Source organism: Carya illinoinensis, chromosome 1, assembly GCF_018687715.1.
Source record: "Carya illinoinensis cultivar Pawnee chromosome 1, C.illinoinensisPawnee_v1, whole genome shotgun sequence".
NCBI lineage: Eukaryota > Viridiplantae > Streptophyta > Magnoliopsida > Fagales > Juglandaceae > Carya > Carya illinoinensis.
This window is the reverse complement of record NC_056752.1, coordinates 42,897,514-42,925,432: the sequence shown is the minus strand read 5'-3', so window position 1 is coordinate 42,925,432 and position 27,919 is coordinate 42,897,514. Positions and strand designations below refer to the sequence as shown.

Here is a 27,919-nt window from a genome sequence, read left to right as displayed (position 1 = left end):
GTATGAGCCGAGCCTCCTAATATCATCAAGCTTTATCATTGCAGAATAGTTCAGAGACGAGACAGAAAACACACTGGATTTTATCATCACTTGGTGGAGATTATATCGAGTGGGAAGGCAACTTTTCCTAATTCCAATGATCCCCCACCCACCCCCCCCCCCCCCCGCCCCCCCCCCCCCCCCCCCCACCCCACCCAAAAACCAATGATATGAAAAGGACAAGCAGGAAAGGCACGAATCGAGCCTCCGAATATCATTAAGCTTTGCCATTGCAGAATAGTTAAGAGACCGTGGTATTGTGGTAGGCTGGTACCTGCCACGTTAAGTTCATGCTCGTGATTTTTGCCCATAGAATGACGTCCCCCCTTACGTGAACAAACTCAGCATGTTCCTTCAGAACAATAAAAATTAGAGAAAAGCATAGGGTTGATCATTTCGGAGATGGGCGTCTCCAAAAGGTTAAAAAGCCAGGCTGTCTGGTGCTGTCCATATCCAAGTTTGCTATGGTATATATATACACAATTATGCATCCAATGAATGTCCAGTATATATAAATGGTGGCAGGTAGTTTTTAAAGGAATATAGAACATGCTGTATTAGTTGTAAATTCAATTTCCATATTCTAAATTAAAATATCCCAAAAGGATTTTTTGAACTTGGTCAATCACCCATAAACCACTAGCAGCTGTATATTTCTCATATATGAACTCTTATAATAATCTATGAACTCCAACTAAAGCCCATACCATGCACGTAACTTTCCAGGGTTTGGGATGGGCAAGTTGCAATCGCACTGGAAATTTACTACAGGGAAAAATTAATAACCATTTAATTCGGTGTTTCACTAAAAATAGCCTTTTCCAGCTAAAGATCTTTGTCTGCCTACATGGTATTCGCCACAAATCCTTTCACTTTCACTTTCACTTGTGGAGTGTGGTGACTAGTTCCAAGTTCAAAACCGTTGCTTTTCAGTTCTTTCATTTTTTTTTTCATTTTTTTTTTTTTTTTAAATAGGAAAGAGTAAAAAGTAGGAATCTGAGACCTAATAACTATGCCTAACTTTACTGTAAAGCCTGTTAAAACTTTACCAAAGCCATATCAGCAGTGCCAACTCAGTCGGCAGGTCTTTTCTGAAAGGGAAGGGCATATGGCCCCAACTCAAAACGTACGATTATTTTTCTGAAAACTGAGATCTGATCATTAAATAAAAATGAATTACACAAACATACATCGCCAGTTCTCTCTCCTTAGGAGCCAGGGTGCACTGCATTAAGAGTACAGAAAGATGAACACCTATTGCCATCACAAGGGCCTTGGGAGCTTGATGATTATGTTACTATTCATAAATGATAAAACAACAAAAAAAATGGACGAGTAAATAGGAAACCCAACCTGGGGGTCACTGAAAATATTAGCTGCTTTGTTGGGGGACAGGAAGAGAGGAAGGGGTATTGTCCGTCCCACCAGAAGAAGCAATTGACTTGATATGCAAACGGGCCAACTCTAACATCTTTTCCACCCCTATCTTGCACTACACGTCCATGTAAAATTTATGTAAATACCAAACATGTCATCATTGACAGCTACAGCTAAAATCCACTCGCTTATTGAAAGACAGAATGCACAACTATGACCGATAATGTAATGAAAAGCCCTAGAGAACATTTTAATCAGTTATGTACCAACCTCATTGATAGCCCCTGACTTTATCTTGGATTGCATCAAACACCATTTCTTAAAGTGAACACCTGTCAAAGTTACCCCTCAGTTCTATCAAAAACTTCCTTTAAAAAAAAAAAAAAACTAACTTCCTGAATAGTGGCAAAAATGCTTTATGTTAAACTAAGCCATATAAAACTATAAGCACCTAAATCTTGCCATAAAATGCTATAAGATCTGCAAATTCATGTCAAACCCATATGCAGAGCTACATGTTGATCTATGGCACCTTTATCAAAAAAAAACTCTGAAAATAGATATTCAGCAGGTTAACATATTATGGGGATGAAGTGAACTGGTTAACCAGTTGAAATACAAATGAGTGCAGATGCTTAAAAGTATAATGATAATGGAGATGGTGATAACTATAATAACTATAGAACCCATCTCAAGAGCCGGTGGATGCATCTATAAATTATGAATAGAAGGGGAAAAACACTTGAGTTTCTGGAACAATCAAGGACAGATAGTGAACAACTTTGCAAACCAAGCTTGACTCGGATTCAGTCTTACTAATCTATTTTTTTATGACTAATAAATATCATGCAAAAGAGCAAAAGGAAAAAAAAGTGCACAAAATGTATACAAGGGAAATACCTATCTAGAAATAGGAAAATATACAAGAAAATTGTAAAAGTTAAGCCCATTAAAGTCAAAAGCAGCAGTCCAAAAGAAGAGAGCATTGAAAATTAGAAATTTCAGCTACTCCGACATCATTTATCAGTCCTCAAAATGTTTTTCATTTCCTTCCTTCCAAATACACCACATAAGCCAAGTATAGATCATCTTTCACACTGCTGCAATTTGTGGACTGCCAGTTAATCCTCTCAAGGACAAACCCACCCAAATTTCCACAGAGCCTTTAACTAGTATAAATTTAAGCTCAACTCATATAAACTCGTATAAGTTCATATAACTTTCTCTTCTATTATATCTAAATCTCTAACAAGAATTTTATCATTTAAAAGATGAGGGAGAGCCATCTTCATAATGTGATGGCTGTTGTTTAAATCCTTATGAATGCGACTCTTATAATCGACATTTATATTTTTCTATGTATAGATTTATATATAAACTAAAAAAGATACTCATAAATCCAAAATTGAATTATCTAAATTTATAGACAAGGTCATGAGATACAATATATATAAAATATTTATAAATAGAACAATATATATGATTTATTACAAAGAGAGTTTTTCTAAGTTCATAAATATAATTTATCCAATGAACTTGAACAATATAATTTTGACTACAATTAAGTAACTAAAGACTAACATGAAATTTTAAAAACATATAACGTTTTTGCAAAGGTATTTAGTTTATTTGAGAAAATAATAAATTAATCAAACAGCTCATAAATAAACTCTAACTTGTTATAAAAATATATGAACCAAGAGTGCGAAAAAGAATTAAAGAAACAAAGTTTAAACATTTATTATTCGGTTTGACTCTACTTGATTACAGCCCAACTGAGAGCGAGGTACAAATATCTGTTCCTCAGTAAGTTCATATATCTCCATGGAAACTATGAGCATAGCCAGCTTATATAACATAGAAAAATTGTTTTCACAATAAATTAGAATGTGATAAGTAGCCTTTAGTCAAAAGTCTTCGTAATTGACCATGGTGTTGCCAATAAATCTGAAAATTTATTTAAGATTTTAATATTATCTTCATTGGATTTTATAAAGAGTAGATGGGGAAGCAAAAGAAGGATATTTCTGAAACAACAATATCAGTTAACTGAAAGCATACCACGTTTTGGACTGAGTGATTGTAGATCACAACTGGCTAAGGTAGCAATGAATTATGCCAAGATGTCAGTGGCAATGAAAGAAAGAAATGGGAGGCAATCCAATACTTACCCGCTTTTATATCTATAGTAACTGAGTTTTCAGCATTTGTCTCCAACCACCATCTACAGTGGACCTGATGCAACAGCAACAAATTAATGTACCCTATAAAGCAGATAAAGAAACATAGCACAAAGAAATCAACCAACAGTTTCTTTTACAAGTCACAACTTTATTAAGACAAACAAAAGGATGTTTAATTGCCAAAAGATTTTATGCCAAATACCCCTAGTCTACTATCAAGTTGAAGTAACTGTCACGATAAATCTTAACAATTAACTGATACCAAGTCAGTCTCCTAATTAGCTTTTTGTGTCGAATTCCTAGTTTGCCACAATAAAGCCCTTTTAGAGAAATGGATATGCCAGTACCATCAGGAAGGGGAGATTGTGGAGGGCTGTGATTGATTCCAAATACAGGAGTGCTTTGGGGGTTGGTGTTCTAAAGAAGTGAGAGGTGCGCATGGTGTGGAGTTGTGGAAATACACAAGGGGTGGCTTGGGGATTTTTCAAAACACATTAGTTTCATGGTTATCGAGGGTTTCTGGGTCAGTTTTTGGCATGGCAGTTGGTGCGGTAGCATGGCTCTTAAGGTTTCAATTGTCATCCTCTTCAGATTGCCCATAATCAGAACGCTTTGGTGGCAAATCTTTTGAACTCTAGTGGCTCTCCACAGTGGAACATGAGTTTTCTTAAGGGCTGTGTGGGACTGGGAAAAATTAGTGCCATTTCCTATTGGCTCAGCTTGCTGTATGCTGTGAGTATTGGTAGGGATGAGATGGCTAGGATGATTTAGATTCATTTTGGTAATAAAAAGTTCATTTTTCGATCTATTTACAAGGTTTTTTCATGCCAAAACCATAATCCTTATTCTTGGAAGTGGATATGGAGAAGTAAGGTGCCTTCCAAGGTTGCTTTCTTTGGTTGGAAAACCTCTCTAGGGAAAATCCTGACCATGGACAACCTGAAGAAGTGTTGGATAATTGTTATACCTCAAAGCAGGATCCGAATGGAACATCATGTGCCTGTTGCACAGTCTCAAACACCTACAAGAAAGCAAAATTCTCATCATTGTTAAATAAATTGGAGACAAAATAATGAGCATATGAAGATATAGAAAATCAACGCTCAGAGTATGGCTACAACCAACAAAGGTAGGCTTCAAAAATGAGAAAGAAAGTCGCAAATTATTTTCAGACAAATACAACTCATGCACCATGGAATTGAATGGATGATTTAACCTCAACTAAATAATAGGAAAAGTAAATATGGTTATGGTGATGATGATGACAAAACAACTGATTGTGTTGCAGACAGGAGAGAGATACGTGCATTACCAGCAATTTCTTGTCTGGCAATAGAAAAGCATGCTGGTACTCTGTCATGGCTGTATCTGGCGGGCACATTGGACTGCTACAAAGGGATCTGAACTTTATCTCTCTGATTTGACCATCATATTCATCTGCAGCATGCCACTGTCCCGTCTGGAGAAGGGATAAGAGCAAGAATGAAATCTCAGGTCAACAGAAATTGAAGACAAATTTTTGATAAGTCTGATCATAGCTCAAAAATGCATCCAAGTTTGCAATCAATCCATTTGTGTAATGAGTGCATGAAATATCTCCTCATTCATTAATATGCATACATGAATATCGGACCAGCTACAATTGATAGGCTAAAGTTTTTCTGTTCAACCTTGCATGGGAATAAAACAACAAAATGTAGACAGGAGTTCCATTCAAGGAATTAAAAGCTTTAGTTTTCGAGGTTGAAATCCTAAAAGCAATCAAATGTGACAAAAACTAACTTAAAGCATTCTAAGAATGTGTACCATCAGTAAATCTGAGTGGTTTGGTGCAGAATTATGAGAAAATGATATCTCCATATAAAAGTCACATTTCAAGACAGAGAAGGCCATCTACACCTTCAGGTCAGGATACTAGGCAAGTAAGTTTAATTGGAATTACTGTCTGAGAAACCAGAATATAAGATAGATAAGTGCAATATAAGAAATAATATAACAATAAATTAATGCCTACTTAAGAATTTATAAATAAAAAATAAAATAAAATAAAGGAGAAAATCCAAGGTGTAATTGGAGAGGGCAATGAGAAAACTATATAATTTCAAACGATTCAAAAGGAATTATGACTTTTTGTAGTGGAATGGCAAAAAAGGATTAACAAGTTAAAACTCAGGTGTTTAACCCTTCGGGATTCAGCCAATGACTTCATTTGCAAATAGACCAATGTGCATCAAGATGATATAAAATCAAATGCGCTTTGGGTTTTAGAGAAAAACTTTTGCATAAGACATGCACATCAGGTAAAAGAAAACGATCCTCACATGTTTACTATCCTAACACGGGCCAAATCTGGAATTGAATTATTGGTAGAAAAACAGGATACTCTAAAAGCTCAATGGCAGACAATGTACAGAGGTGTACACAACTGATACCCATTTCGCTGTTTTGCTGCATATAGAATAAGTTCATTTCATAATTAATTTCATATTAAAAGCAAGAATAAAATAAAACATCAAACTTTTGTCACAACTGGTTTGATTTGACTTGCACTTTCATCTCCAAACTGGCGAACTCATAGTTTATAGGTTAACTCTTTCCTTGAGGCAAGGCCAACTTGATTCCTTTGAGGTTTATGTCCAAGTAGATCACATAAAAATGTAAGCTAGGCAAAGCCCGTTTAATTCATTGAGAGACCAGACGGTCATCAATAGGTTTCACTCTTGCATGCATCCCACGTACTTGGCCTAAGTTTACTAATAAAATTTGTTTATAAAAAAAATCATTGAGATCATGCTCAAGTGCATCCTGCAGATGAAAATTGCGTACTGCAAAGCCTTAGGACTTGTATGCACTCATAAGTCGTTAACCTTTCCTACACATTTCAGGAGGTGCTAGAATATGAACAGACATGTACCAATACATAATTCAGTAATTGCTGGATATTCAAGCAAATGGAAGACAGAAGAAAACTTCATTGCTCCACCATTACCGTCTAAAAATCAGACGGGGGCAAAATAATAATAAAAAGTGTCCTCAACAAACAACATAATGTCTCTTAGGATGATTATAAATGCATCATGATACGCTAATCAAATCTAATTACCCAATTCTATATTACTAATAAACAAAAAGGATGATGAACATAAGCTAACTTGTTACTTACAACAAGATTAGTATCCTTCCGAGCTGTATGATACTCGTTTGTAAATTTTGAATCATCATTCAACAATATATTAAAGAACTGCTCAGCTGTGCATGGGTAAACAGCCTGTATGGAAGATAAGTTAATTGCATGCTAATAATACTAAGATGAGCTTCTTCTTTTATTTTTATTTTTATTTTATTTTATGAGCATACTAAAATAAGCTAAATCTAAGAGGTAAGAGTAGAAACAATGCATACATTGAAAATATGGACTAAAACTTCTTCCTTGATAAAAGATTGAAGCTTTCCAGTTTTCAGAACACTATCTTCCGGAATTTTAGCCTGTGTTTTACTTCCTCTAACAGAGCTGCTGTGTAACCGCAGAGCTGACTCTGCCTTCTCCTATATAACAGTAACATGAGATCACATGTACCATTCAAGCAGCTTATAGTTAAAAGTATAAAATTTAAAGGCAAGTAAAAAGAAATCCAGCATTAGCGAAATAAAGAGAACAGGGAAGGCAATTATTAACTAAATTAACTAAAAGGGCAGTGCATTATAAATATTTGGAAAAAGAATCCACAAACACCTTCCGCCTAAGATTCTCTGTATAAATTATAACCAGTGAGCCCTCAACAAACCTTTTTTAATAAAAAAACCCTCAATCAGTATAATATTCAATAACTACTAAGATGTATCCTTATCCAGCTACAAGCTATTTTAGTTAAGATGTTTTATGCGGTTTTGGGAAAGGAGAGAGAAAAGGTTGAATAAAAATATTATAAAGTTTAAATATTATTAGAATATTATTTTTTAATATTATTTTTCTTTTGAGATTTGAAAAAGTTGAATTGTTTTTTGTGTTTTGTTTGGAAGTTTGGGAAAGTTGTAATGATTAGGTAATGATTAGATGAATAAGTTGAAAATTTGAAATTTTGAAATTGAAAAATGTTTGCATTTGATTGGTGTTTGGATGTTGAGATGAGATGAGATGGGATGGGTTGAGACCATCTCAACATCCAAATGGGACCTAAATTATCACTGAATAGCAAATATGACTTTAACTAGAACATGAAAATTGAGTGCAACTAGAATCTAAATTAAATAACTAAATTCACCTCTTCCTATCAATTTAACTTTTAAGACAGATTGTGATATAACAATGTATTAGAGCAGTAATCTTGACTTCAAATGCTAACTCCAGTTTTTACCCTCACATTTCAATTAAAAAGATAATAACTTGGAATAAAAAATAACTAATTCTAAAAACATAAAAACATGGAGGAACGAGGACTTGAGAGGGAGAAATTTCCAAATATCGATAGAAAAAGAGCTCTTTCTATAATCCTTTCCCATATAAAACATAGAGTGCCTGACCTTCAGCACGTTTTGGACTATGGAATGCAGCTCTCACTGGTCATATATTATGAAAATTGAGTTATGTTTTAATCCTTTTGATCATTCATTAAGGATCTTATTGACGAGAAATAGGCATAGCCCAAGTAAACAAGACATATATGAGATTGAATTTATGTTAAGCATGATAGATTAACAATTGAGACTCAGTGACCTTTCTCTTTATTGCTTGTTTGGCTACTTAGCCTTATTAACCTTCAAAACTGAAACCAGTTCTAAGTTTCAAAAGTATTGCAAAAGTTATCAATCAGAGGTTAAGAATCTACCAATGTCAGACAATCGTATGATTCCTGCAAATATGCACTAGTGATTTAGTAACAAAAGTAATTAATAAGCATAATAGGAACAGAAATTCTATTTCAGCATGTTTCATCAATAGTCTGTAACATACAATCTTCATCAAATCCATCTAAAACTACATAAGGAGTAGAGCTTTTCATGGTTTATGTCATTTATTTTGGAACTGAGCACATGCCAAAATGAGATATCCACAAAGCCTAACAAAACGTCACACTAAATAATGTACGGCTGTTAGTAAAATGGGCATATATTCCTTTTAACATTTTTTTATGAGTAAAAATGTATTAATATTAATAGGCGTAACCAAGTACACTAGGTGTATACAAGAGAAAACACCTGGCCCATAATAAATAGCCCCTAATGAACATCACCCAAGACCTTTTAACATTAATTAAATGATATTTACTCATTTCTTCAAATTTCAAATCAGGCTCCATCTGCTGTAAAGTCAACAAGATAACTAAGCTCTTACACATGCAAATCCTTTTAATAGAGGATATAGAGAACTTATAAAGCACAAGACCGACCTTTTTCTCAGCTTCTATCATGACATGGAAGTTCTTCGCTGCACACTGTAAAGCTCTTAATGCATGATTCCTGTTCCAAAATGATGCAAATTTATATCTGACTCTCCCTGAAAATGGCAAAGAAAAATGATATAAACACATCTTAAGAGACCAACTTATCTGAAAAAGAATCAAAATCTTCGATGATGGGTGTTTTCCTAGATGCTTAAACTGGTGGCAGGGTTACCAAACGAAATGCTTAAAGTTTTATATTATCAATGCTAGTTGCACCAGTGCAAATGTGATTAGAGGGACAATCAGGAAGAAAGCAATATAGTTCATAAACACTGTAGATCTTACATGCAATCAAGATTTTAACTGGAAGAGGCACTTTTTCAGAAGCTGCATGTAACTCAAGTCTATTGAGTGAATCTTATGAAATGATTCATTATTAATTACAAGCTGAAAGAAGAAAATTAAAGATTAGGAAGTAAACATACAATCGACATGCAACCTTAAAAAGCTAAAATGAAAGCATAGTCCTAAAATCTGCGCCATGTAAACGTGCATGGCTAATTGACTTAAAGAAAACTCACTAAGGATAATAATTTACGTGAGAAACATGAGGGGAGGAATGTATAAAAGCATTTAGTCAGCACTAAAATCAGTTATTCCTATTTTTGTGAACAGATATTGTTCAATTCTCCTGAATACAAGAAACTGAAGTTTCAGGCGTAGTCTTTTCCTATTTTTTTTCCACTTTTAAGAAGGGAATTCTTCTTGCACTCCACTGTATCAGAAACTTTAAGCTCATGCAGAAGACTTCAACCTGCTGAAATGTAGACCGTAAAGAAGTCACCTTCAAAGTACAGTTTCTCAATCATACAAATTTTTACAACATTTCAATGGAGATCATGTCCTTAAGAAAATCATAAAGTTTCTTTCAAGAGTGGACTAGTTGTCAGTATTTTGAAATAATAAAAAATAAGCCCACTCTAATGTGTAGATAATGCCATCAATATGGGCATCCCCAAAAGAGCCACCAAAGCTGTCATTTGAGCAAGTTCTAAACAAGCAATATCAATTATTATATTTATACTTCGATATAAAAAACCATGCCAATAACTAACATCCATTGGTAGTGTATTCGGTCGATGGACCACTCTAGCACCATATTATAATTTGACAAACAATCCACAAAATACCTAAATCCATCACATCACTAAAAATATCATAATTTCTTTCAAGAAAAAGAGAAAACTATGATCCATAAAACCGATATTTCGGCATCTTCATCTTATTTTTTTTAATATAAATACATAAATGATATATAATGCCTTCATGCATTCATAACTAATCACTGACCATCAGGACTTCCCAAAGGAGGCACACCATGTCCACCAGCACCCATGCGAAGAATAATTGTTATAGCAGGATTAATGAATGCATGTTGACTCCTCCGTATCTTCATAAGTGGGAAAAAAGAAAAAAGAATTTACAAGTCAAATGAGCATTTTGTACCATTAAATAATTTTATCAAGAGGGGGAGGGAAGTGGGAGGGAGAAAGAGCATACCTCATCTATATCTTTAAATGGTATAATCACCTGTCAAATGTAAATAGAAACAGATGGCTAGCGTGAATAATGTATTCTTCTAACATTGCATTTACAACCTTCAAATTAAATGATTAGTCATATATTTAGTTAAAAAAACTTAACCCGATTACATGTATCTAAACGGAAGATTAAGAAGGAAGACCATTAACATAGCTTGATATGAAAGTAGATAACAGACTTTGGCTATTTTAAAGTAGATATGAAAGTATATATCCCTTGGCTATATATCCCTTGGCTTCACCTATTTTAATAAAATTCTTATTTACTGATTAAAAATTATTAAAAAAAAAAGTAGATAACAGACAGATTATAAAAAACAGTATATGTATCAAATAAGCAGTTGTTCCTGAAGTCTGAATAACAAATTTCCTTGCTTCTTTGGTCACTTCACCTGGTACATTGGATTATAATGGTATAGGCTACAATTTCAACCTCAGGATCGTACCACTAGCTTCCATAAAGCTTTGTGGTAATAAATGCCTAGCAGATCCAAGAGCTTGATATAAAATAAAAGCAAGGTCAACGCTTTGGATTTCTGAGAAGTTGGCAAATAGCTGGTGAAGAAAAAGGTCACTAAATGATAATATTCACTTGAAAAAAGATGGAGGTGATCTCGGACACTTTTTGGGTTTTGCAATTGTTTGGGAGTTATTTGACGGATGGGTCGTTTGGGGGTTAAAAATATTTAGATTTTATAGTTGAAAATTCAGATTTGGTCTTGGCTGGAACTTGATGGAATACCATTAGAAGACAAGAAGAAGATAAATCCAAGTATCACACCTAATTCCCTAAGCATACAGAGATTTTTTTTTTTCCTAATCACACCTCTGAAACAATTGCATTACACAGAATAATTATTGGAGAATCCCATTAAACTTGCTGCTTATTCAATTGTGAGCATTGCATAGATATTTATATTAGAAAAAAAAAAAAAAAAAAAAAAAAACTTAAACGCAATCCAAACCGAACTTGGATTTTTTGAGCTTCAACTACCCAAGTCAAAACTAATTACTTACAAAACCATGAAAAAAAAAACTAATAATATAACAAAAGCCCATAATAGGAGCCAATGGACCAGAAGTGATTTTAGAAATCTTAAGTTCTAAAAATACATTCTCTCCTAACATTTATAGAATGGAATTTTTTTTTTTTTTTATAAGTAAGAATAATTTTATTGATCCATAAAATTAGGCAAGGCCCAAGTACACAAGAAGTATACAAGAGATGAACCTAATTACAAGCTAAGCGCAGTGAAAAACAGCATAGAAGTCAATAAACCTCATCCCATTCAATACAATAGCCGAAGCCCAAAGTAACAATGTATGAAAGAAGAAGTCCCTAAACCCTCCCATTGAACGTTCCCTATTATCAAAACAGCGACCATTCCTCTTGTTCCAAGTGCACCACATTAAACATTGAGGCACCATCTTCCAAACAGCCGCGATTTGACAATTGCCCTGAATGCCTCTCCAACATGACAATAAATCTACTACCCTTGTAGGCATTACCCATGTGATACTTGTAAAGATTTCATCCCATAAAGCCTTAACCACTTCACAATGAAGAAGAAGATGATCCGCCGATTCTCCATCTCTTTTAGACTTTTACACATAAAACACCAATTGATTATAGAAAGACCATGCTTTCTCAGCTTATCAATAGTCAATACTTTTCCATGGGAGGCCAGCCAGCCAGCCAAACAAAGCAATCTTAAGAGGAACATTACACCTCCAAATGCTCTTCCGCAGGAAAACAATGGAAGAATGGGTCGACATGACCTTATAAAATGATCTGACCGAGAAGTTCTCGTTCCCCGAATGAGACCAAAGCAACCTGTCCTCCTGTTCAGCCTTTAGATTCAGCGCATATAATGCTCTATAAAGTTCAGTAATATCCCCCACCTCCCAATCCTGGACAGCTCTAATAAACCCCAAGGACCATTGAAGAGAACCAGAAGAAATGTCCAAATTATCAGCGACTGCAGCACCCTTATCCAATGCAATCCCATAGAGATAAGGGAAAGCATTCTTCAAGGCAACATCACCACACCAAATATAGAATATGACTTGTGTTCCCCTTCACACCTCAAATCTGAAATTATTTATGAAATCTTCCCATCCCTTCCAGATATATTTCCAAAACCCCACACCGTTTGCCCTTCTTACTTCATTTAAGCACCAACCTCCCCAAATACTCCCATATTTAACATCAATAACATTCCTCCATAGGAATCCCCTTCCTGATGGTACTGCCATAGCCATTTCCCTAATAGTGCATTATTGAATGTTCTCAACTTTCTAACCCCCAAACCACCACAAGATAAAGGGGTATCAATCTTATCCCACTTTATCAAATGGTATTTTTTCTCATCCTCTAAACCTCCCTACAAGAAATCACGAAAAATCTTCTCCAATCTATTCGCCACCTACGGGCAAGGAAATAGAGATAGAAAGTATGTTGGGAGGTTAGTCAACGTGCTCCTTATTAGGGTGATTTTGCTGCCTTTGGAAAAATAAATCTTCTTCCAACCTACCAATCTACATTCAATATTTTCAACAACCTCAACCCACATACTCTGATTCTACTATCCAAGCATTCATTACCAATAAGAACCAAGTCAAGGATTTGTCTTCCCTTGACAAAGGCATTTTGTGACTTCGAGATAATCTTCTCCATGACTTCACTCAACCGATTAGCAAGAACTTTTGAAATGATCTTATATACCCCACTTACCAAACTTATGGGGCAGAAGTCTTTCACCTCCACCAACCTGGCTCTTTTCGGGATAAGAGCAATGAATGAAGTATTAAGACTTTTCTCAAATTTCATTAACGAGTGAAATTCGAGAAAAACCTTCATGATGACCTCCCTAACAATATCCCAACAAGCCTGAAAAAAATCCATTGAGAAGCCATCTGGACCGGCGCTTTGTTTTTGACCATCCCTCTTAATACACTAAGCACCTCATCCTCTTCAAACAATCTCTCCAACCAAGTTGCGCTTGACTGATCAATCGAATCAAAAACCAGCCCATCAACCTTAAGCCTCCAAAGGTATTGTTCCATGAGAAAATTTTCATAAAAGTGAACAATGTGATCCTTAATTTCAGCACTGTCCATAAGAACCCTACCTTCCAAATGAAAAACCTCAATGACATTATTTCTTTGGTGGGAATTAGCTACTTTGTGTAAGAACTTTGTGCTTTTGTCCCCTTCAATCAAAGAGCCCGAGATTTTTGTCTCTAAGAAATCTCCTCAATAAGGGTGATTTTTTCCAGCTCAGCCTCGCCTTGTCTTCAACCAAGAGAGCCCCATCAACCTCTTTATCATCAAAACACTGCAGCCCCTGAAAAAGATTATTATGCTGATCATTAATGTTCCCAAAGACTGCAGCCCCTGAAAAAGATTATTATGCTGATCATTAATGTTCCCAAAGACTTCCATGTTCCATTTTTTAAAATCATTTTTCAGAGCTCTAAGTTTTCCAGCTAAAACAAAGCTAGGAGTGCCCGGAAATTGGTATGAGAACCCCCACAATCTAACCTTGTCTGTAAATCCATCTACTTTTAGCCACATGTTCTTGAATTTAAAACATCTTCACCCCTCATGAAGACCCCCACAATCCAATAAGAGGGGAAATTTATCAGAACATAGCCTGGGAAAGCATTTTTGGCATAGGTTAGGGAAGTGAGCCTCCCAAGAAGAAGAGACAATAAATCTATCCTATCTAGACCAAGCCCTCCCATTAGACCAAGTGAATTCTCCCCTAGTGAGGGGAAGATCAACCAAATCCAGCTCAAAAACTAGAGTTGAGAAGTCAGCCAACACTAGAGTCCCCAAACATTTCACTCGGAAACCAAGTGATGTTAAAATTCCCTCCAATACACCACCGGCCAGGAATCTCATCCCAAAGGAGCCTTTTGTTACTGTCAACATTAGGCCCATATACTCCAGCAAAGCCCCACTCGAAATCATCTTCCACATTCTTGAAAGAAGAAGACACCAAAAATTCGTCGACATAATCCTCCACCAAATTAACAACTCTCTTATCCCACATCACTATAATACCTCCTGAGGCACCCTTGGAAGCAAGAGAGACCCATCCGGTATAAAGCAACCCACAAAACTTCTTATTATATTTCAGTCAACTATCTTCAACTTCGTCTCTTGCAAGCAAATTACATCAACCTTCCATTTCCGGATCAGATTCTTTACCCAGAGGTGCTTACTCTGATCATTTAGCCCCCGAACAGTCTATTAAAGAATCTTGGGCTTCATAAAACACCAAGCTTCACCCTATCATTGTGCCTCCCTCTACTGGCACTTCCTTCCCTATCATGGTACAGGAAAGTCTCTTAAGCTCCCTTTCTCTTTTAGACATAGATCTAGCTAAAAGGGGTTTTCCTGCTTCAATGGCAATAAGAAGGGATTTAAACTGATCCTTAAAACCTTCGTTGCCCTGTGGATAGACAGAAGCTCCAATCCTAGCCAAATCAGCTGAAGCCTTCATCTATTCGCATCTCTTCACCCCTCCTGAGGCCGTAAACTACTCCTCATTGCAAACCTAGAGGTCAACGACAACCAGCGACCCTTTCTGAGTTGACGGTGAGTTGTCGGCAGCCTAAGGACAAGCAGAAGCCTCCTTTCGAGCCAATCCAACTGAAATGGTGGTCTCATCACAGCTGCACCCCCTTACCACAGTCGAGAACTGCGCCATGTTTGGAGCCAAGGTATCACCGGCAACCAACGACCCTTTCTGTGATGAAGTGTCTGGAGCAACACCCGGCGAGCCTGAGTGTCCCCTTCAAGAAGCCTCGAACCCGCAATGGTCAAATCAACCCTCTCATCAGAGTGGACTAGTGAAAGAATCGGGCCCCCAATGTGCGGGCCCGGCCCACTAGACTTCTACCCTTCCAGTTGAGTGGGACTCAAGCCTGGCCTGGCCCATTAACATCTGAGCTTGCTTAAGCCCACTACTCAGGATGAACGGGCTTCACTTCACATCGAAAAAGTTCTAGGCATTCCTCTATCACCTTTGCCCCCGTAGAGCCAACGACCCACTTAAAGAAATAAACTTGACCATCCTTCTACTTCTTTCGGTGATGATACAAATGCTGTATCCACCCACCTTCGTAAAAACAAAGGTTTTTTATTCTACCTGCAGCCACCTATCACCCTCCATCAAAGCAACAGGATAAGAACAAAAAACAAAGAGGAAAATAGGAAGAGAAACGAACGGATTGGAAGAGAAAAAAGGAGTGAGAAGCGCCTGCAAGAAAGGAATTAGACAGAGAAAAAAGATTAACTCCGGCGAGAAGCGCCGGAGCGATTACGTACGGACATGAGGACCCACAAGAGAATACATACGGACGTAGAATACATACAGAAATTAAATATACCAGAAACTTCCTCATGCAAATAAAAATTAATGTAAGACTAAATACTCAACAGTAATCAATGTAACCTACAGACTCTGAAAAGTAGGATGAAGCTATGCCATTGTCATGTGCCAAATAAATCAAGCCACTCATGCTTACTAGTATCTATGATGACTAGTATCTATGATGACATAATAGCATTTGTCCCATTTCCTGCTCTGTTATGTGCAGAATACATAAAACTCATAAGCTGAGCCAAATCTATAGATAAATTTGTGCACCATCACAACTTAATTAAACAAGTCAAGCACCTTGAAAGTGACAAGTTGATTTGTTATCTGAGCTCATAAAATCAAATCACACTAGTGAAACTTCACTGATTCCTTAAATGAAATAATTTGCTGGTACAATATTAGGAAAGAAAAATGGCCGGCGAACCTTCATTTGCTTAGAAAAAACATTTGAATGGAAGCAAATGCGCCATGCGGACACATACATTCGACCATGATACAAGAATGACCGCTCAAGTGCACAAGAATAACTATGCTTGACTACCTGAAACAATAACTCCGTTTGTTAGGCATGTAACTCTCATACAAAGAGGTGCTATTTGAAACTTCAGGAGATTAACATTGCCACAACAACAGAGTTTATGCAACTTGCCTCATCTGCAGGGAGATTAAATATTGTTTGAAGAGGCTGCAGCTTTTGGTGAACCACTGTTGGCCCTTGTTTATCCACGGAAATCCTTCTTTGAGCATTAGCTCCAGCATAACCATCCATAGCCCTAACAGTAAAAAATCTCAGTAATTAGGGCATATGAATTATAATCATTAGGAACCAATGCCAAATATAATAACATCAATAATAAATAAAGGGTCCTCCCCAAAAACTCAATATGAAAAGTGAAATAGGAAGCATAGAAATTTGTCATGTTCAAGCATAACAAAAGAATTATGAAGATCCAAGTTTTTTATATAATTGAAAGAGATTTTATTAATACAAAAATAGGTATAGCCTAAGTACACAAGCAGTATACAAGAAAATGCACCTAATTAAGTACAGAATTATAAAGATAATGTTACAATATTATTACTAAAAATAAGTACAAAGTCGAGTCAAATGCAATACCCACAAATGGAGATGTGAATGCATCAAAACAATCATGTGCTACGGCTTAGGCCCTATATTGCATAAAAAATAATAAATAAATAAATAAACGTTCATATGCCTATATCTGCCTAGATTGTGTCATAAAATCAACAATAACAAAGTGTAGACACATAAAAATGTTCTAAGTTTGGTTAAGTATATATATCTATATAATGTATCTATCATCTAAGGGCCTTCTTTAAGGCAGAAAAGAACAATTTTGACAACACAATATATATATACACATAAAATTAAAATCAGGATACTCAGCACAAATGCAAAGCCATATACCCGAACTGCAGTAGTAAATATCCATTCAGTAGATCCACTTAATGTGTACACAAAAAGATGTATAAATATGTTACCTAATTTGCATTTTTCATATGTATACATGAGTACACAGAGCAGGGAGAGGGGGTTAAGGAGCTAACCAATCTAATTAAAGGCAAAAAAATAATACTAATAATAAATATAACAAAAAGCTACCTGGAAGAATTTACTGCCAATTTTATTGTTTTAATATGGAGACAAACCTGAGAAGCAAATACTAGAGTTTTATTGGTCTCTGTAAGGAATAATCAAAGATATAGGATGCCATGAAAATAATATAAATAGAACCAACAAAAACAAAGATACCTGTCCTGATGGGCTATCCAATTTATACCACACTGTACCAGTTTGACCTTCACTTTCAATTGGAACAGTCACAGAACCCAGAACAGCACTTTTCCAAACTATATCCCAATCATATATTGTCACGTTAATCTGCTCGCCAGTAAGGAAAAAATAAGCTTCACGTATGAAACAAACTTTAAGAAATCCTTAATGTCAACGAAAAGATCTATGTTAACATACATATCAAATGTCCAACGCTGAAGGATGAAATATTGACTTGCACAGGTCTTGTATCATATTAGTTGTTTACTATGTGAATTGGGTTTCATAAGTAATTAAAAAGAAAATCAGTTTTAGTTTTGACAAGCCCTTTCGGGATATAGTATATATGTGACTAGAAGTTCCCTAGATCATAACAAATTACATCAAAATCAACAAATGATATAAAAATGACATTGTGGAATGAAGTCTTTGCTCAGATAGGGTTAGCTTGGGTGATGCCAAGAAGGGTAATTGACCTCCTAGCTTCTTGGATAGGCATTTAGGGAAACTCTAAGATTGCATCAATATGGAAGATGGTTCTAATATGTTTATGGTGGTGTATTTGGAGGGAGAGGAATGAAAGAAGTTTTGAAGATCAAGAGCAGTCCATGGATGAGCTTAGAAATTTCTTTTTCAATACTTTACCCCCTTGGTCGATTGTAATTGATTTTCATGGCATGACTTTTCATGAATTCCTTGTATCACTAAACTAGCACGCTTAGACATTGCTCTTGTATATGTCCTGTATACTTGGGCTCTTACCTATTCTTATGAAAAAAAAAAATCTTGTTTACTGATGAATAAAAAATAAAATAAATAAATAAATTATAAAAAAAAAAAAAAAAAAAAAAAAAAAAAAAAAAAAAACAACTTAGTAATACCTATTCTTATGATTAAGTATTGCAATAAATGTGAGTCAGTAGACCTTCACAAGGACATTATGAATTTGAATGAGGAAAATTGTGAGGAGGGCTTGGGTGAGTTGGTGTTCTAATGAAGTTAGAAGTGTGTATGGTGTGGGCTTGTGGAAGTACATATGGAATGGTTGGGGGGAATTTGCTAACCACGTTTTGTTTAAGGTTGGAGGAGGAGATAGAATTTGCTTTTGGCATGATTGTTGGTGTGGGGATTTGGCACTCAAGAATGCTTGTCCTTCCCTTTTTAGAATGGCAAGGGATAAAGATGCCACTGTAGCTGATTCTGAATCATTTTCCAATAATATTCCCCAATGGAATGTGAGATTTAATAGAGATGTTCATAATTGGGAAGTGCCAATTGTTACTGTCTTTTTCAGTAGATTGTATGACATAAAAATGGTGCAGGGAGGAGATGATAGAATGCTGTGGCAACATGCTGGAAATTCAATTTTTTCTATTTGTTCTTATTATAAAGTGTTGACATGCCATTGTGTCAACCAATCCCTTGGAAGTGTATTTGGAGATCCAAGGTTCCGACTAAAGTTGTTTTTTTCTGCTGGTTAGTGTCACTTGGGCAGATCCTGACAACGGATAATTTGAGGAAGCATGATATAATTTACTTGAACTGGTGTTACTTGTGCAAGAAAGATGGGGAGTCAGTTGATCATTTGTTTCTGCATTGTGAGGTGGCAAAGACTATTCAGGATGAGATTTTCAGCAGGACGGGTGTAGCTTGGGTGATGCCCAAGAGAGTGGTGGATCTATTGGCTAGTTGAAAAGGATATATGGGCAGCCATCATATTGCTGATATTTGGAAGATTTTTTTTGTTTGTTAATAAGTAAAAATATTATATATATCAAAAGAAGTAACCAAGTACACTGAACGTATACAGGAAAACACCTAGCCCATATTAAAGAGCCCCTAATGACCTGGAAGATTATTCTGGAAGCATATACACTGGAAGATTATTCCTCGATGCTTATGGCTAGAAAGGAATGGACATTGTTTTGATAATAGATAACGTTCATTGAGGGAATTTAGAGAGTTTTTCTTTCAAACTCTTTGCCTTTGGGTGAAAACTCTTTTACTTAATGGGGATATTTTAAATGCTTCTTTTTTAGACTTTGCTCGTTCCTAGTTCATAGCTTGTATTTAGGTGTTTCCATTTGTATACTTCATGTGTACTTGGGTCATGCCCAACTACTTAAAAAAAAAATGTGATACCTCAAATTGTGATCAGGTCCCACATTATGGGGGAATTGAGATGGCGTTACATAGGTGCTAAGATCCACATTGATTGTTTACCAAGTTTTTGGCTTCAAAAGTAATTTTAGGAATTTCAATTGTAATCTCAATTACTTACAAAAATAATTGTAATTTTAACTATTCTTTTGGTATATGGTGCAAGTGAGGCTAGGTGCTTCCCTGAGTCATAACAGAGGTAACATAAATAACTCAACTTCCACTAACTTGGAAAATTATGAAAATAGTATCTGTAGAAAATTTTAATGATCTTGGCCCCGTACCAAAGACCTAGTTTATCAACGGGCAACCCCTTTGAACAAAAACAAAAGCTCCAAGGCTGTTACTAATTTATCAGAGAATACACTTAGGTAAGAAAATTTCCAAAGACAATGAAGCTCAGCAAAATATTAAAATTAAAAACAGATAAAACCCAAGTACAAAAAAGGAATTAACTAATTAATTAACAGCTTCTATGAAGCATATAACTGAGATGTTGATTGTTAGTGGTCATCCTAGTAAGAAGTGTACTACATAACAATATACTACTCTATTATATTATTCTTCTAGAATATATAATTTTGAACAATGAGAGAGTGGATAAGTACTGCGATGCCTCTCATTAGGAATATGTCATTTTTTCAGGGTATAAATCCATATTCGTGCTGAATTCCATTTCAGTGCTGTTTTTTCTCTCCGTACACTTACGTTTTTAAAAAATAAAATTAAAATTAAAATAAATAAATCTCCATACACTTTCTCATTGACAATGATCTCTGTTGCTTGACTACGAGATTATCATGTCCTTCTCGAAACAGATTCTTATAGAATCTTGAGTTTTTGTATTAACTGAGAAAGGTAGCCGATGGATTCGCATAATAGAGAGAAGTTGGAAGATTACGAAAGCATTAGTCCTGTAGATGTCCACGGTGAACTGGTTCAGTAGAGTCCTTGAGGGACTAGTGTTTAGAAGGAGTTTTTTTAAACCTATTGGGATAGTAACAGAAGTTACATTGCCTAGAGATGCTCCAATGCTCAGGGTAGATATATGGCATTAGCGGAATATGGCAATGGTGGCCAACAAAATTTCATTTTCATACTGGACGACATGGAGGGAAAAGGGTGGAGCCAAATGGTGGTTGCATTGCGGGAAGCTTACGACAACTGGGGGAAGGGGAGAAAGGTTGGGCTGTCAAGGCCTTAAAATTCAACCCACGGTGAACTGGTGCAAAACTCAAAACTTAAAACTCAACACTCTGCCTAAGTCATACACAAAGGTGGTTGGCTCACTGGGAGATACAGCACCAGTGGTACCTAGGGTGGAGGGCAATTCTGGGTTTCGAAAGCTAAGGTGATAGCTATTGAGAGAGACATAAGGAGACGTGCGCCGATTAGTGAACCCTGCAAAAATAGCACCGAAATGGAAAGAAGCTCTCTCAACACATTTATAGGTGGGGCTTTGGAAACACATAAGAAGAGGCTGGACCAATCTCCATCGCTCAACACGTTTTGTAGTTGGGGATGGTCTAGAATTAAATTCGAGAATGATTTATGGTATGGAGATCGAATCCGCAAAGAAGCCTACTCAATACAATACAACATTGCACAAAGAAAAGCGGCCTCAATAGCAGAGTTTATGGATCTCTCTAGCCGCCCAAGATTGGAACATAATTTTCCTTATAGCCGCCCAAGATTTGGAAATTGACACATTTACAGATTTCTTCAATCTTTTACACACTTGTAGAATGTTTGGAGGAGCGGATAAGATGACATGGTCACCATCCAAGAAGGGGAGATACACTATACAATCATACTATAAATCTCTTCTGACACTCTACAAGAACATTCCCATGGAAGAACATATGGAAGACTAAGGTCCCCCTAAAAGCTTCTTTTTTTGTATGAACAGATTCATTAGGGAAGATTATCACCTTAGATAATCTAAGGAAACACCGCTTCACTGTATTGGATTGGTGCTATATGTGTAAGAAAAGTGGTGAGTCTGTGGATCATCTATTATTGCATTGTGATGTAGCCATGAGTTTATGGAACAATCTCTTTGCGAGAGTGGGACTTATTTGGGTAATGCCAAGAAGGGTTGTTGAATTTTTGGCCAGTTGGCAAGGAATCCAAGGTAATTCTCAAATTGCAGCTATGTGGAAGATGATACCGACCTGTCTATGGCAGTGCATATGGATGGAGAGGAACGGTTGGAGCTTTGAGGATCGTGAATGGACAATGGATGAGCTTAAAACTTTTTTCTGCACACTTTATTCCATTGGTAGATTGTAATAGACTGAGGATCATGAATGGACAATGGATGAGCTTAAAACTTTTTTTTGCACACTTTATTCCATTGGAAGATTGTAATAGACTTTAATGGCATGAACGTACATGATTTTCTTGTATCTTTAGATAGTCATGCCTAGGTGTAGCTTTCACCTATTATCAATAAAATACTTATTTACTGATCAAAAATAAATAAATCCATAATCCCTTAGATTCAAAACAGAAAAGCGTGATGGTTGCTGGTTTGGTTCCTCCGTAATTAGTGTTGGTTGGCTCTGTTGGCCCTCTTATGGTTGCTGGTGTTTGCCATCAATGATTGTCTATATCAATAGGCCATCATTAATGTACGGGTTGAAGAAAACTCCCATTGTCGATCAGTTGTGAGAGGAAAGCAAGAAGGCTGTTTGGAAACAGAGTAAGGAGTTACCTTATCTCAGGTTATTCTTATCCAGGCTTTGGTTCTTTAAAATTGAGATCTGTTTAAAATCCAGTTCAAGTCAGGTTAAACTAGGTTAGATACTTGACTAAAGACGAATAACATCAGTCTTGACTCAAACGGTGTATAAACTCACCCTAGTCTCAGAAAAGCCTAAAAATATGTGTTTTGAACCATACTGTCTAACCGCAGCAGTATTTTATGAGCATAACTTGTCAGTGCATAACCTCAATAGAAAAAAAAAAATTGTACAAGTTAGCTATCAGTTTTCAATCAAATGCATGCCTACTTTGAAAAAATGACCAGGCATATTAGTGCATTAGAAAATGAAGAACACATTAATGTACCATCAAGTGGAGTTAAAATCTGTTCATACCCCCATCCTATGTGAACAAACCAAACACGTCAGTATATGTTAACATAACCAAAAGAAAAATATGCATTCCCTTTCTTCCTTGATATGTGAGATTAAAAATAACCAATATGTCATCCAGTAGGGGAAAGATCAATTTCATATGCCAAACCCAGATAACGACACTAGGAATGTCAATAGAGACATATATGCTAACATATACGAAAAAAACAACTTTTAATTATCTTTCTTCATTAAAATCATATGCACAGATCTGATTGTCCAACAGAGAAGGATAAAATATCTACTTCGATCATCGTTCCAAGTCAAAAGTTACAAAAATAGAGATTGCATCATTAAGCTCAACTTGCAGTTGCAACTTGGATTAAAAATAACATTGGCAGAAAAGTCCAAGGATCTTGGCCTCGTAGCAGAGACCTAGTATCAACTCTTGCTTCACCTAGATTAGGATGTAACAACCCAGCATTTCGAGCAACAAAATAACTAAATAAAAGGGTCTAACAATATTGCTTACTCATCTATTGAGAACTTAAGGTAAGAAAAAGAAAATTTCAAAGATAATGAAGTACAATAAACAAATATATTTATAAATAAAAGTTAAACTGCAAAGGGATAGAACCCAAATACATAATCAACTAACTGCCTAAACAAGTTGAAAAGGGGATAAAGTCACCCCAGCCTTAGACAAGGACTAAAAATCGTGACAACTCTTCTTTTTTATTTTATGATAAGTGAAAATCACGACAACTCTAGTTATCGTAATGTCAATAGACTTCATTTGTCACCCATGGCAAAGAACGGGGAAGGATGCCAGGTACTGTGTCTATGCCCAGACCTCAAAGAGGCAAGGTGGGAGAAGCATGCCTACTTTGAATGAAAATGAACATGCATATTAATGTAGGAACAAAACTGAAAAAGAGTAGTAGTAGTGGTAGTGGTTGTAAAGGTATGCTACCTGAACAGGAAGCTCATCAACAGAAAAATTGAACTCCTCTCCCCACATGGGATTTCTTGAACCAGGAACCATGGAACTGCATCGGTGACAACAAATGAAATAAGATCGTAGTAGATACAATAAATCTACACAATCCCATATAAGATCAAGCAATGAATCTGGCTCTTAAAAAAATAAAGGAGAGAACATGAAGACAGGACATTTCAGTAAAAAAACTATTTTACTTTTTGCTTTAAAAGGATACTATAGGTCAGCTCATCTTCTCTTAACTACAATTACTTATAACGACTGATAAGCACTCAATATGCCACTTCCCATCACTCAACTCTGCATTAAAGTCCAAAAGCTAGTTACATAAATCTGCTAACGTCAAAGGAAAGAAAAAGGATAGGCATATCTAAGACCTACGAACTATATGACACAAAGATGCCACCTACATACTGCCCTAGAATTTTCCAACTATGTAATTCCTCACCTTCGAAAATATCCAGAAACCCCAATAACCCAAAGTTCTAAGAGAATAAACTCTAATCGGTGGATCCTATAAGTGTAGAACAACAGAGACCAATGGAGTAGTGCCACGTAGGAAATACATGTTTTGGGTAGTGGAATGGGCTGCAGAGGAACTTCACAGATTGAAGGGTCTGAGTTCGAGACCCACCCCCCCTCTCTCTCTTCGAACCGAACCCTAACCTTTCTCTCTCTCCTTCCCTCTCCTTCACGATCAGTTAAATTAGGAAGAAATCAGCAACAAAAATAAAGAATCATTGCAGCCCCTATTGTACAATTTATTGGCCATAGTTTTTTTCATTTTCTTTCATTTTTCTTCTTATATTTTTGAAAATCTGCTGAAAAATTGTTTTTACTTTTATTTTTTGTGGTCATATATCTGAGAAAATCAAGAGTTTTGAATTTCATGGATGATTTGCTGGCTCGAGTTCTGTTCATCGGTGCTTGAAAGCTGGAAACTCCACAATGTAGTGGGATATGGACCTGTTCGAAGCAAGTTCAGTTTTTTCCCTTCTGGATCTTCTTCAACTTAAACATTTAGAAGGGATTTGCTTCGTTTTGGAATGTACTTTTGGTTCAAGACACTAAGGGGGAGCTGATTTAAGTGGTTTTGATGAGTTTTGGCTCAGACCCATGAAGAACTTATCTTGGTTTAAGCATATGTCCACCAAAGGGAAATCTGGGAGAAGGCTTTTGCTTGGAGAGTACCGGCAAGCGGTATCATCGTCCAAGTACTTGGTGTCGTTGGGGGTAGAGATAGAGGAGAGGGGGGGGGGGGGGGGGGGGGGGGGGGGGGGGGGTGGGGGGGTTGGGTCTCAAACTCAGACCCCTTCAATATGTGAAGTTCCTCTGCAGCACACCGCATTACGTAGAACATGAATCCTCTACGTGGCACTACTTCATTGGTCTCTGTTGTTCTACGCTTATAGAATGTACCGGTTAGAAGCGTTTCTAAAGTTCTAAACATTAAAAGAGTAACCAAAAACCTTATGAACCCTAACCCTACCTACGTAGTAAACTCTATTCCTGATAATTAAGCTAAGACTACTCTAGATAATATCTTTTTTTTGATAACTATGACTACTCTAGATAATATCACGTCTCATTAAGTACGTTATTGACTAAAACACAAAGTTACAGAGAGTTACATCAGTATTTTCGATCATATTTGACCAGTATAATACTTATCAAAAAAAAAAATATTTGACCAGTATAATGCTGTTAAACATAAATTTCAGAGTTCAGCTAAACCAACGGCATCAATACATATGCAAAGTAGGGGAAAAGATCAAGGTAACCTGAACCGCTTCTCTGTACCGCAAGTAATGATAGCATAAGGATCTGATGTGCCATTTAGGTTTGCGCCAATGAGATTCTTAGCTGCCAACAATTCCAACTGAAAAATACAGTACAAACCATCTCATTTTCAACAAGAAAGAGAAGACCCATTCCATCCAATCAAATCCAACGTAAACACTAATAGAAATAAACACGAGAGCCAAACAGGATCACAAGATCTTATATACCTTGATTAAGTAGGGAAAATTAGTTTGAGGATATCCTTTCAATTGGCCCATCTACAAAATAAGGGCAGAACTGCACGTCAAACAAGTTAAAAATTAATCCATGAAACGCATACATATAGACCGTAACCAGCAGGATAAAAGTACATATGCAGTATCGGTATGTAAAGACAACGTGAACTTTGAACATATTGGCATGACTAGAAAAACCATATATATATAATGATAAGAAGAATAACAACAATTACGTAAGCAATAAAGAAAGATAAAAGCTGTACATACAAAAAGAAACAAAAACAAAATTCTGAATCAAAACTGCACCCTGACAAACGAACACTCTTCATGAACAAGAATAGCACCTTTCAAAAATACACATTTCAAATAAAAGCAAGTGCTACAGTAATTCATTTGGTAATTTCAATAAAAGAAAAGAATTTGTAAACTAATAACTTCACATAAACACAAATAAAAATGCAAAATGGCAAGAGTACACGTAGAATAACTTGAATTCACTAACTCAAAATTGGAGCCTTTCATTTCCACGTGATCAAGAAGTCAAAATATTAAATGTATAATTTTCTCATTTCCAATATCTTCTCAGCACCCAACAAAAGTACCTGAGCAAAACTAAACCTTATCGTGTATGCAAAACACTATTTATATAACTGCTCTAACATATTTAAGAATCACACCAGATTGTTAACCTCGCATGAATCGGCCACATTTTTTACCCTCAAAACCATAATTCTCAAACAGTCACACTACTTCACACTAAGAACAGAAAAAAAATAGAAAAAATAACTCAAATTGACCTCATCATCGTTGCCCGTGGCATTTCTTACTAAGAATACACAGATGAAAGAAAAACTTGCCGCAATTGGCAATTAAAGTAATTTACATTCGCATGCCAAAAAAAAATGAACGTTAGAATTGACCTTATCTTTATCAGTGCAGCCAGCATTCGGCAAATTGCTGTCGGCGAGTGCTCGATCACCCTCGCTCCGGTACGTAAAGAACAAGTAAGCGAAGAACACGAATACCGAAGCGGCCACCGTGACCTTGATCTCCCAGCAGGAGGGGACAAAAATATCGAGAGCCCTCTCGATCATTCTCACCCCGAGCCGAGAACGGTAAGAAACCCCGGAGTGAAACGAAAAGGAACTAATCAGAAACAGAAGGGGGGGTTCTAGGGTTTCTTGTAGAAAATTGATAGGGTATGAGGGATCGGGAAGGCCATCGACAGGGAGAATTTTCAAGGAGAGAAGCACTTCCGACTCATTGAGCGAGTGAGAGACGTCGAGGTTGGACCGTTGGAGCGGGAGGCATGGAGGTTGGCAATCGATTGTAGTACTGTCGATGACCAAACTACCATGCAGTCAGTAACGAAATAACGGCGACACCCACTCGGTGGGTATTGAAATTTTGGAGGATTGTGAGGGGTTGTTTTGGCAGGGGGATGGAATCTTTGAATAAGAATACTATCAACGCGTGGGAAGGTCTCGCGCATGCATTTGCAACACTCTCCTGTTCATCGTTTCTTTTCTTGGATGAACCCTCTTTTCCATCATTGAATCAAAAGTCGAGGGACAAAAAAACAGTGTTTCGTTAGTTGGATGAACTCTATCGTTCATCGTTGAATCTAAAGTCCAGGGACAAAATAAAAAAAAAAAAAAGTGTTTCGTTACCTGTGATACGTATACCACTATTCTCTATAAAAAAATAATAATAATAATAATCAGTAATTTATATAGTTATTAAAATAAATAATTTGTGTAGTTCCTGTACAAAATCTTTAGATTATGTATAGATGTTAAGATGAATTAAATTGAGTTCTGAATAGTAATATTTTATAAATTTTATATAAATAGATTTAACTTTTGAAGATTAGAATGAACTTAATTTTTT

The 27,919-nt window shown here is 36.2% G+C and overlaps 1 protein-coding gene across 6 annotated transcripts; it reads right to left on the bottom strand.

Annotated features, from left to right (window-relative positions):
* Positions 1 to 1,131: 1,131 nt before the first annotated feature.
* LOC122275813 (BAG-associated GRAM protein 1-like) lies at positions 1,132 to 27,652 on the bottom strand. Of its 6 annotated transcripts, XM_043085095.1 has the most exons (19): positions 26,950 to 27,649; positions 26,018 to 26,068; positions 25,790 to 25,887; positions 23,982 to 24,057; positions 17,748 to 17,876; positions 17,598 to 17,644; positions 16,623 to 16,746; positions 16,398 to 16,514; positions 10,541 to 10,570; positions 10,331 to 10,430; positions 8,987 to 9,093; positions 7,002 to 7,145; positions 6,763 to 6,867; positions 4,912 to 5,058; positions 4,567 to 4,620; positions 3,588 to 3,651; positions 1,687 to 1,748; positions 1,393 to 1,531; positions 1,132 to 1,264 (listed from the first exon to the last, which is right to left on the bottom strand). In XM_043085095.1, exons 1-18 carry the CDS (start codon positions 27,121 to 27,123, stop codon positions 1,412 to 1,414), a joined length of 1,749 nt encoding a protein of 582 aa, XP_042941029.1. In that variant the 5' UTR covers positions 27,124 to 27,649; the 3' UTR covers positions 1,132 to 1,264; positions 1,393 to 1,411. The 6 variants fall into 6 exon arrangements, with proteins under 6 accessions (XP_042941029.1, XP_042941052.1, XP_042941020.1 ...); XM_043085118.1 differs by having other exon boundaries at positions 1,172 to 1,531; positions 1,687 to 1,734; positions 26,950 to 27,651; XM_043085086.1 differs by having other exon boundaries at positions 1,172 to 1,531.
* Positions 27,653 to 27,919: the final 267 nt, after the last annotated feature.

What these genes read in the sequence shown, in the direction of transcription:
- LOC122275813 (XM_043085095.1), bottom strand. Translation starts at nt 27,123, where the DNA reads ATGATCGAGAGGGCTCTCGATATTTTTGTCCCCTCCTGCTGGGAGATC. An exon ending in TTTTTTCTAAGCAAATGAAG is followed by an intron (nt 10,571 to 16,397) that starts GTTCGCCGGCCA and finishes TACATTTGACAG; the next exon opens with GTGATTATACCATTTAAAGA. An exon ending in GGAAGGATACTAATCTTGTT is followed by an intron (nt 5,059 to 6,762) that starts GTAAGTAACAAG and finishes TCCCTTCTCCAG; the next exon opens with ACGGGACAGTGGCATGCTGC.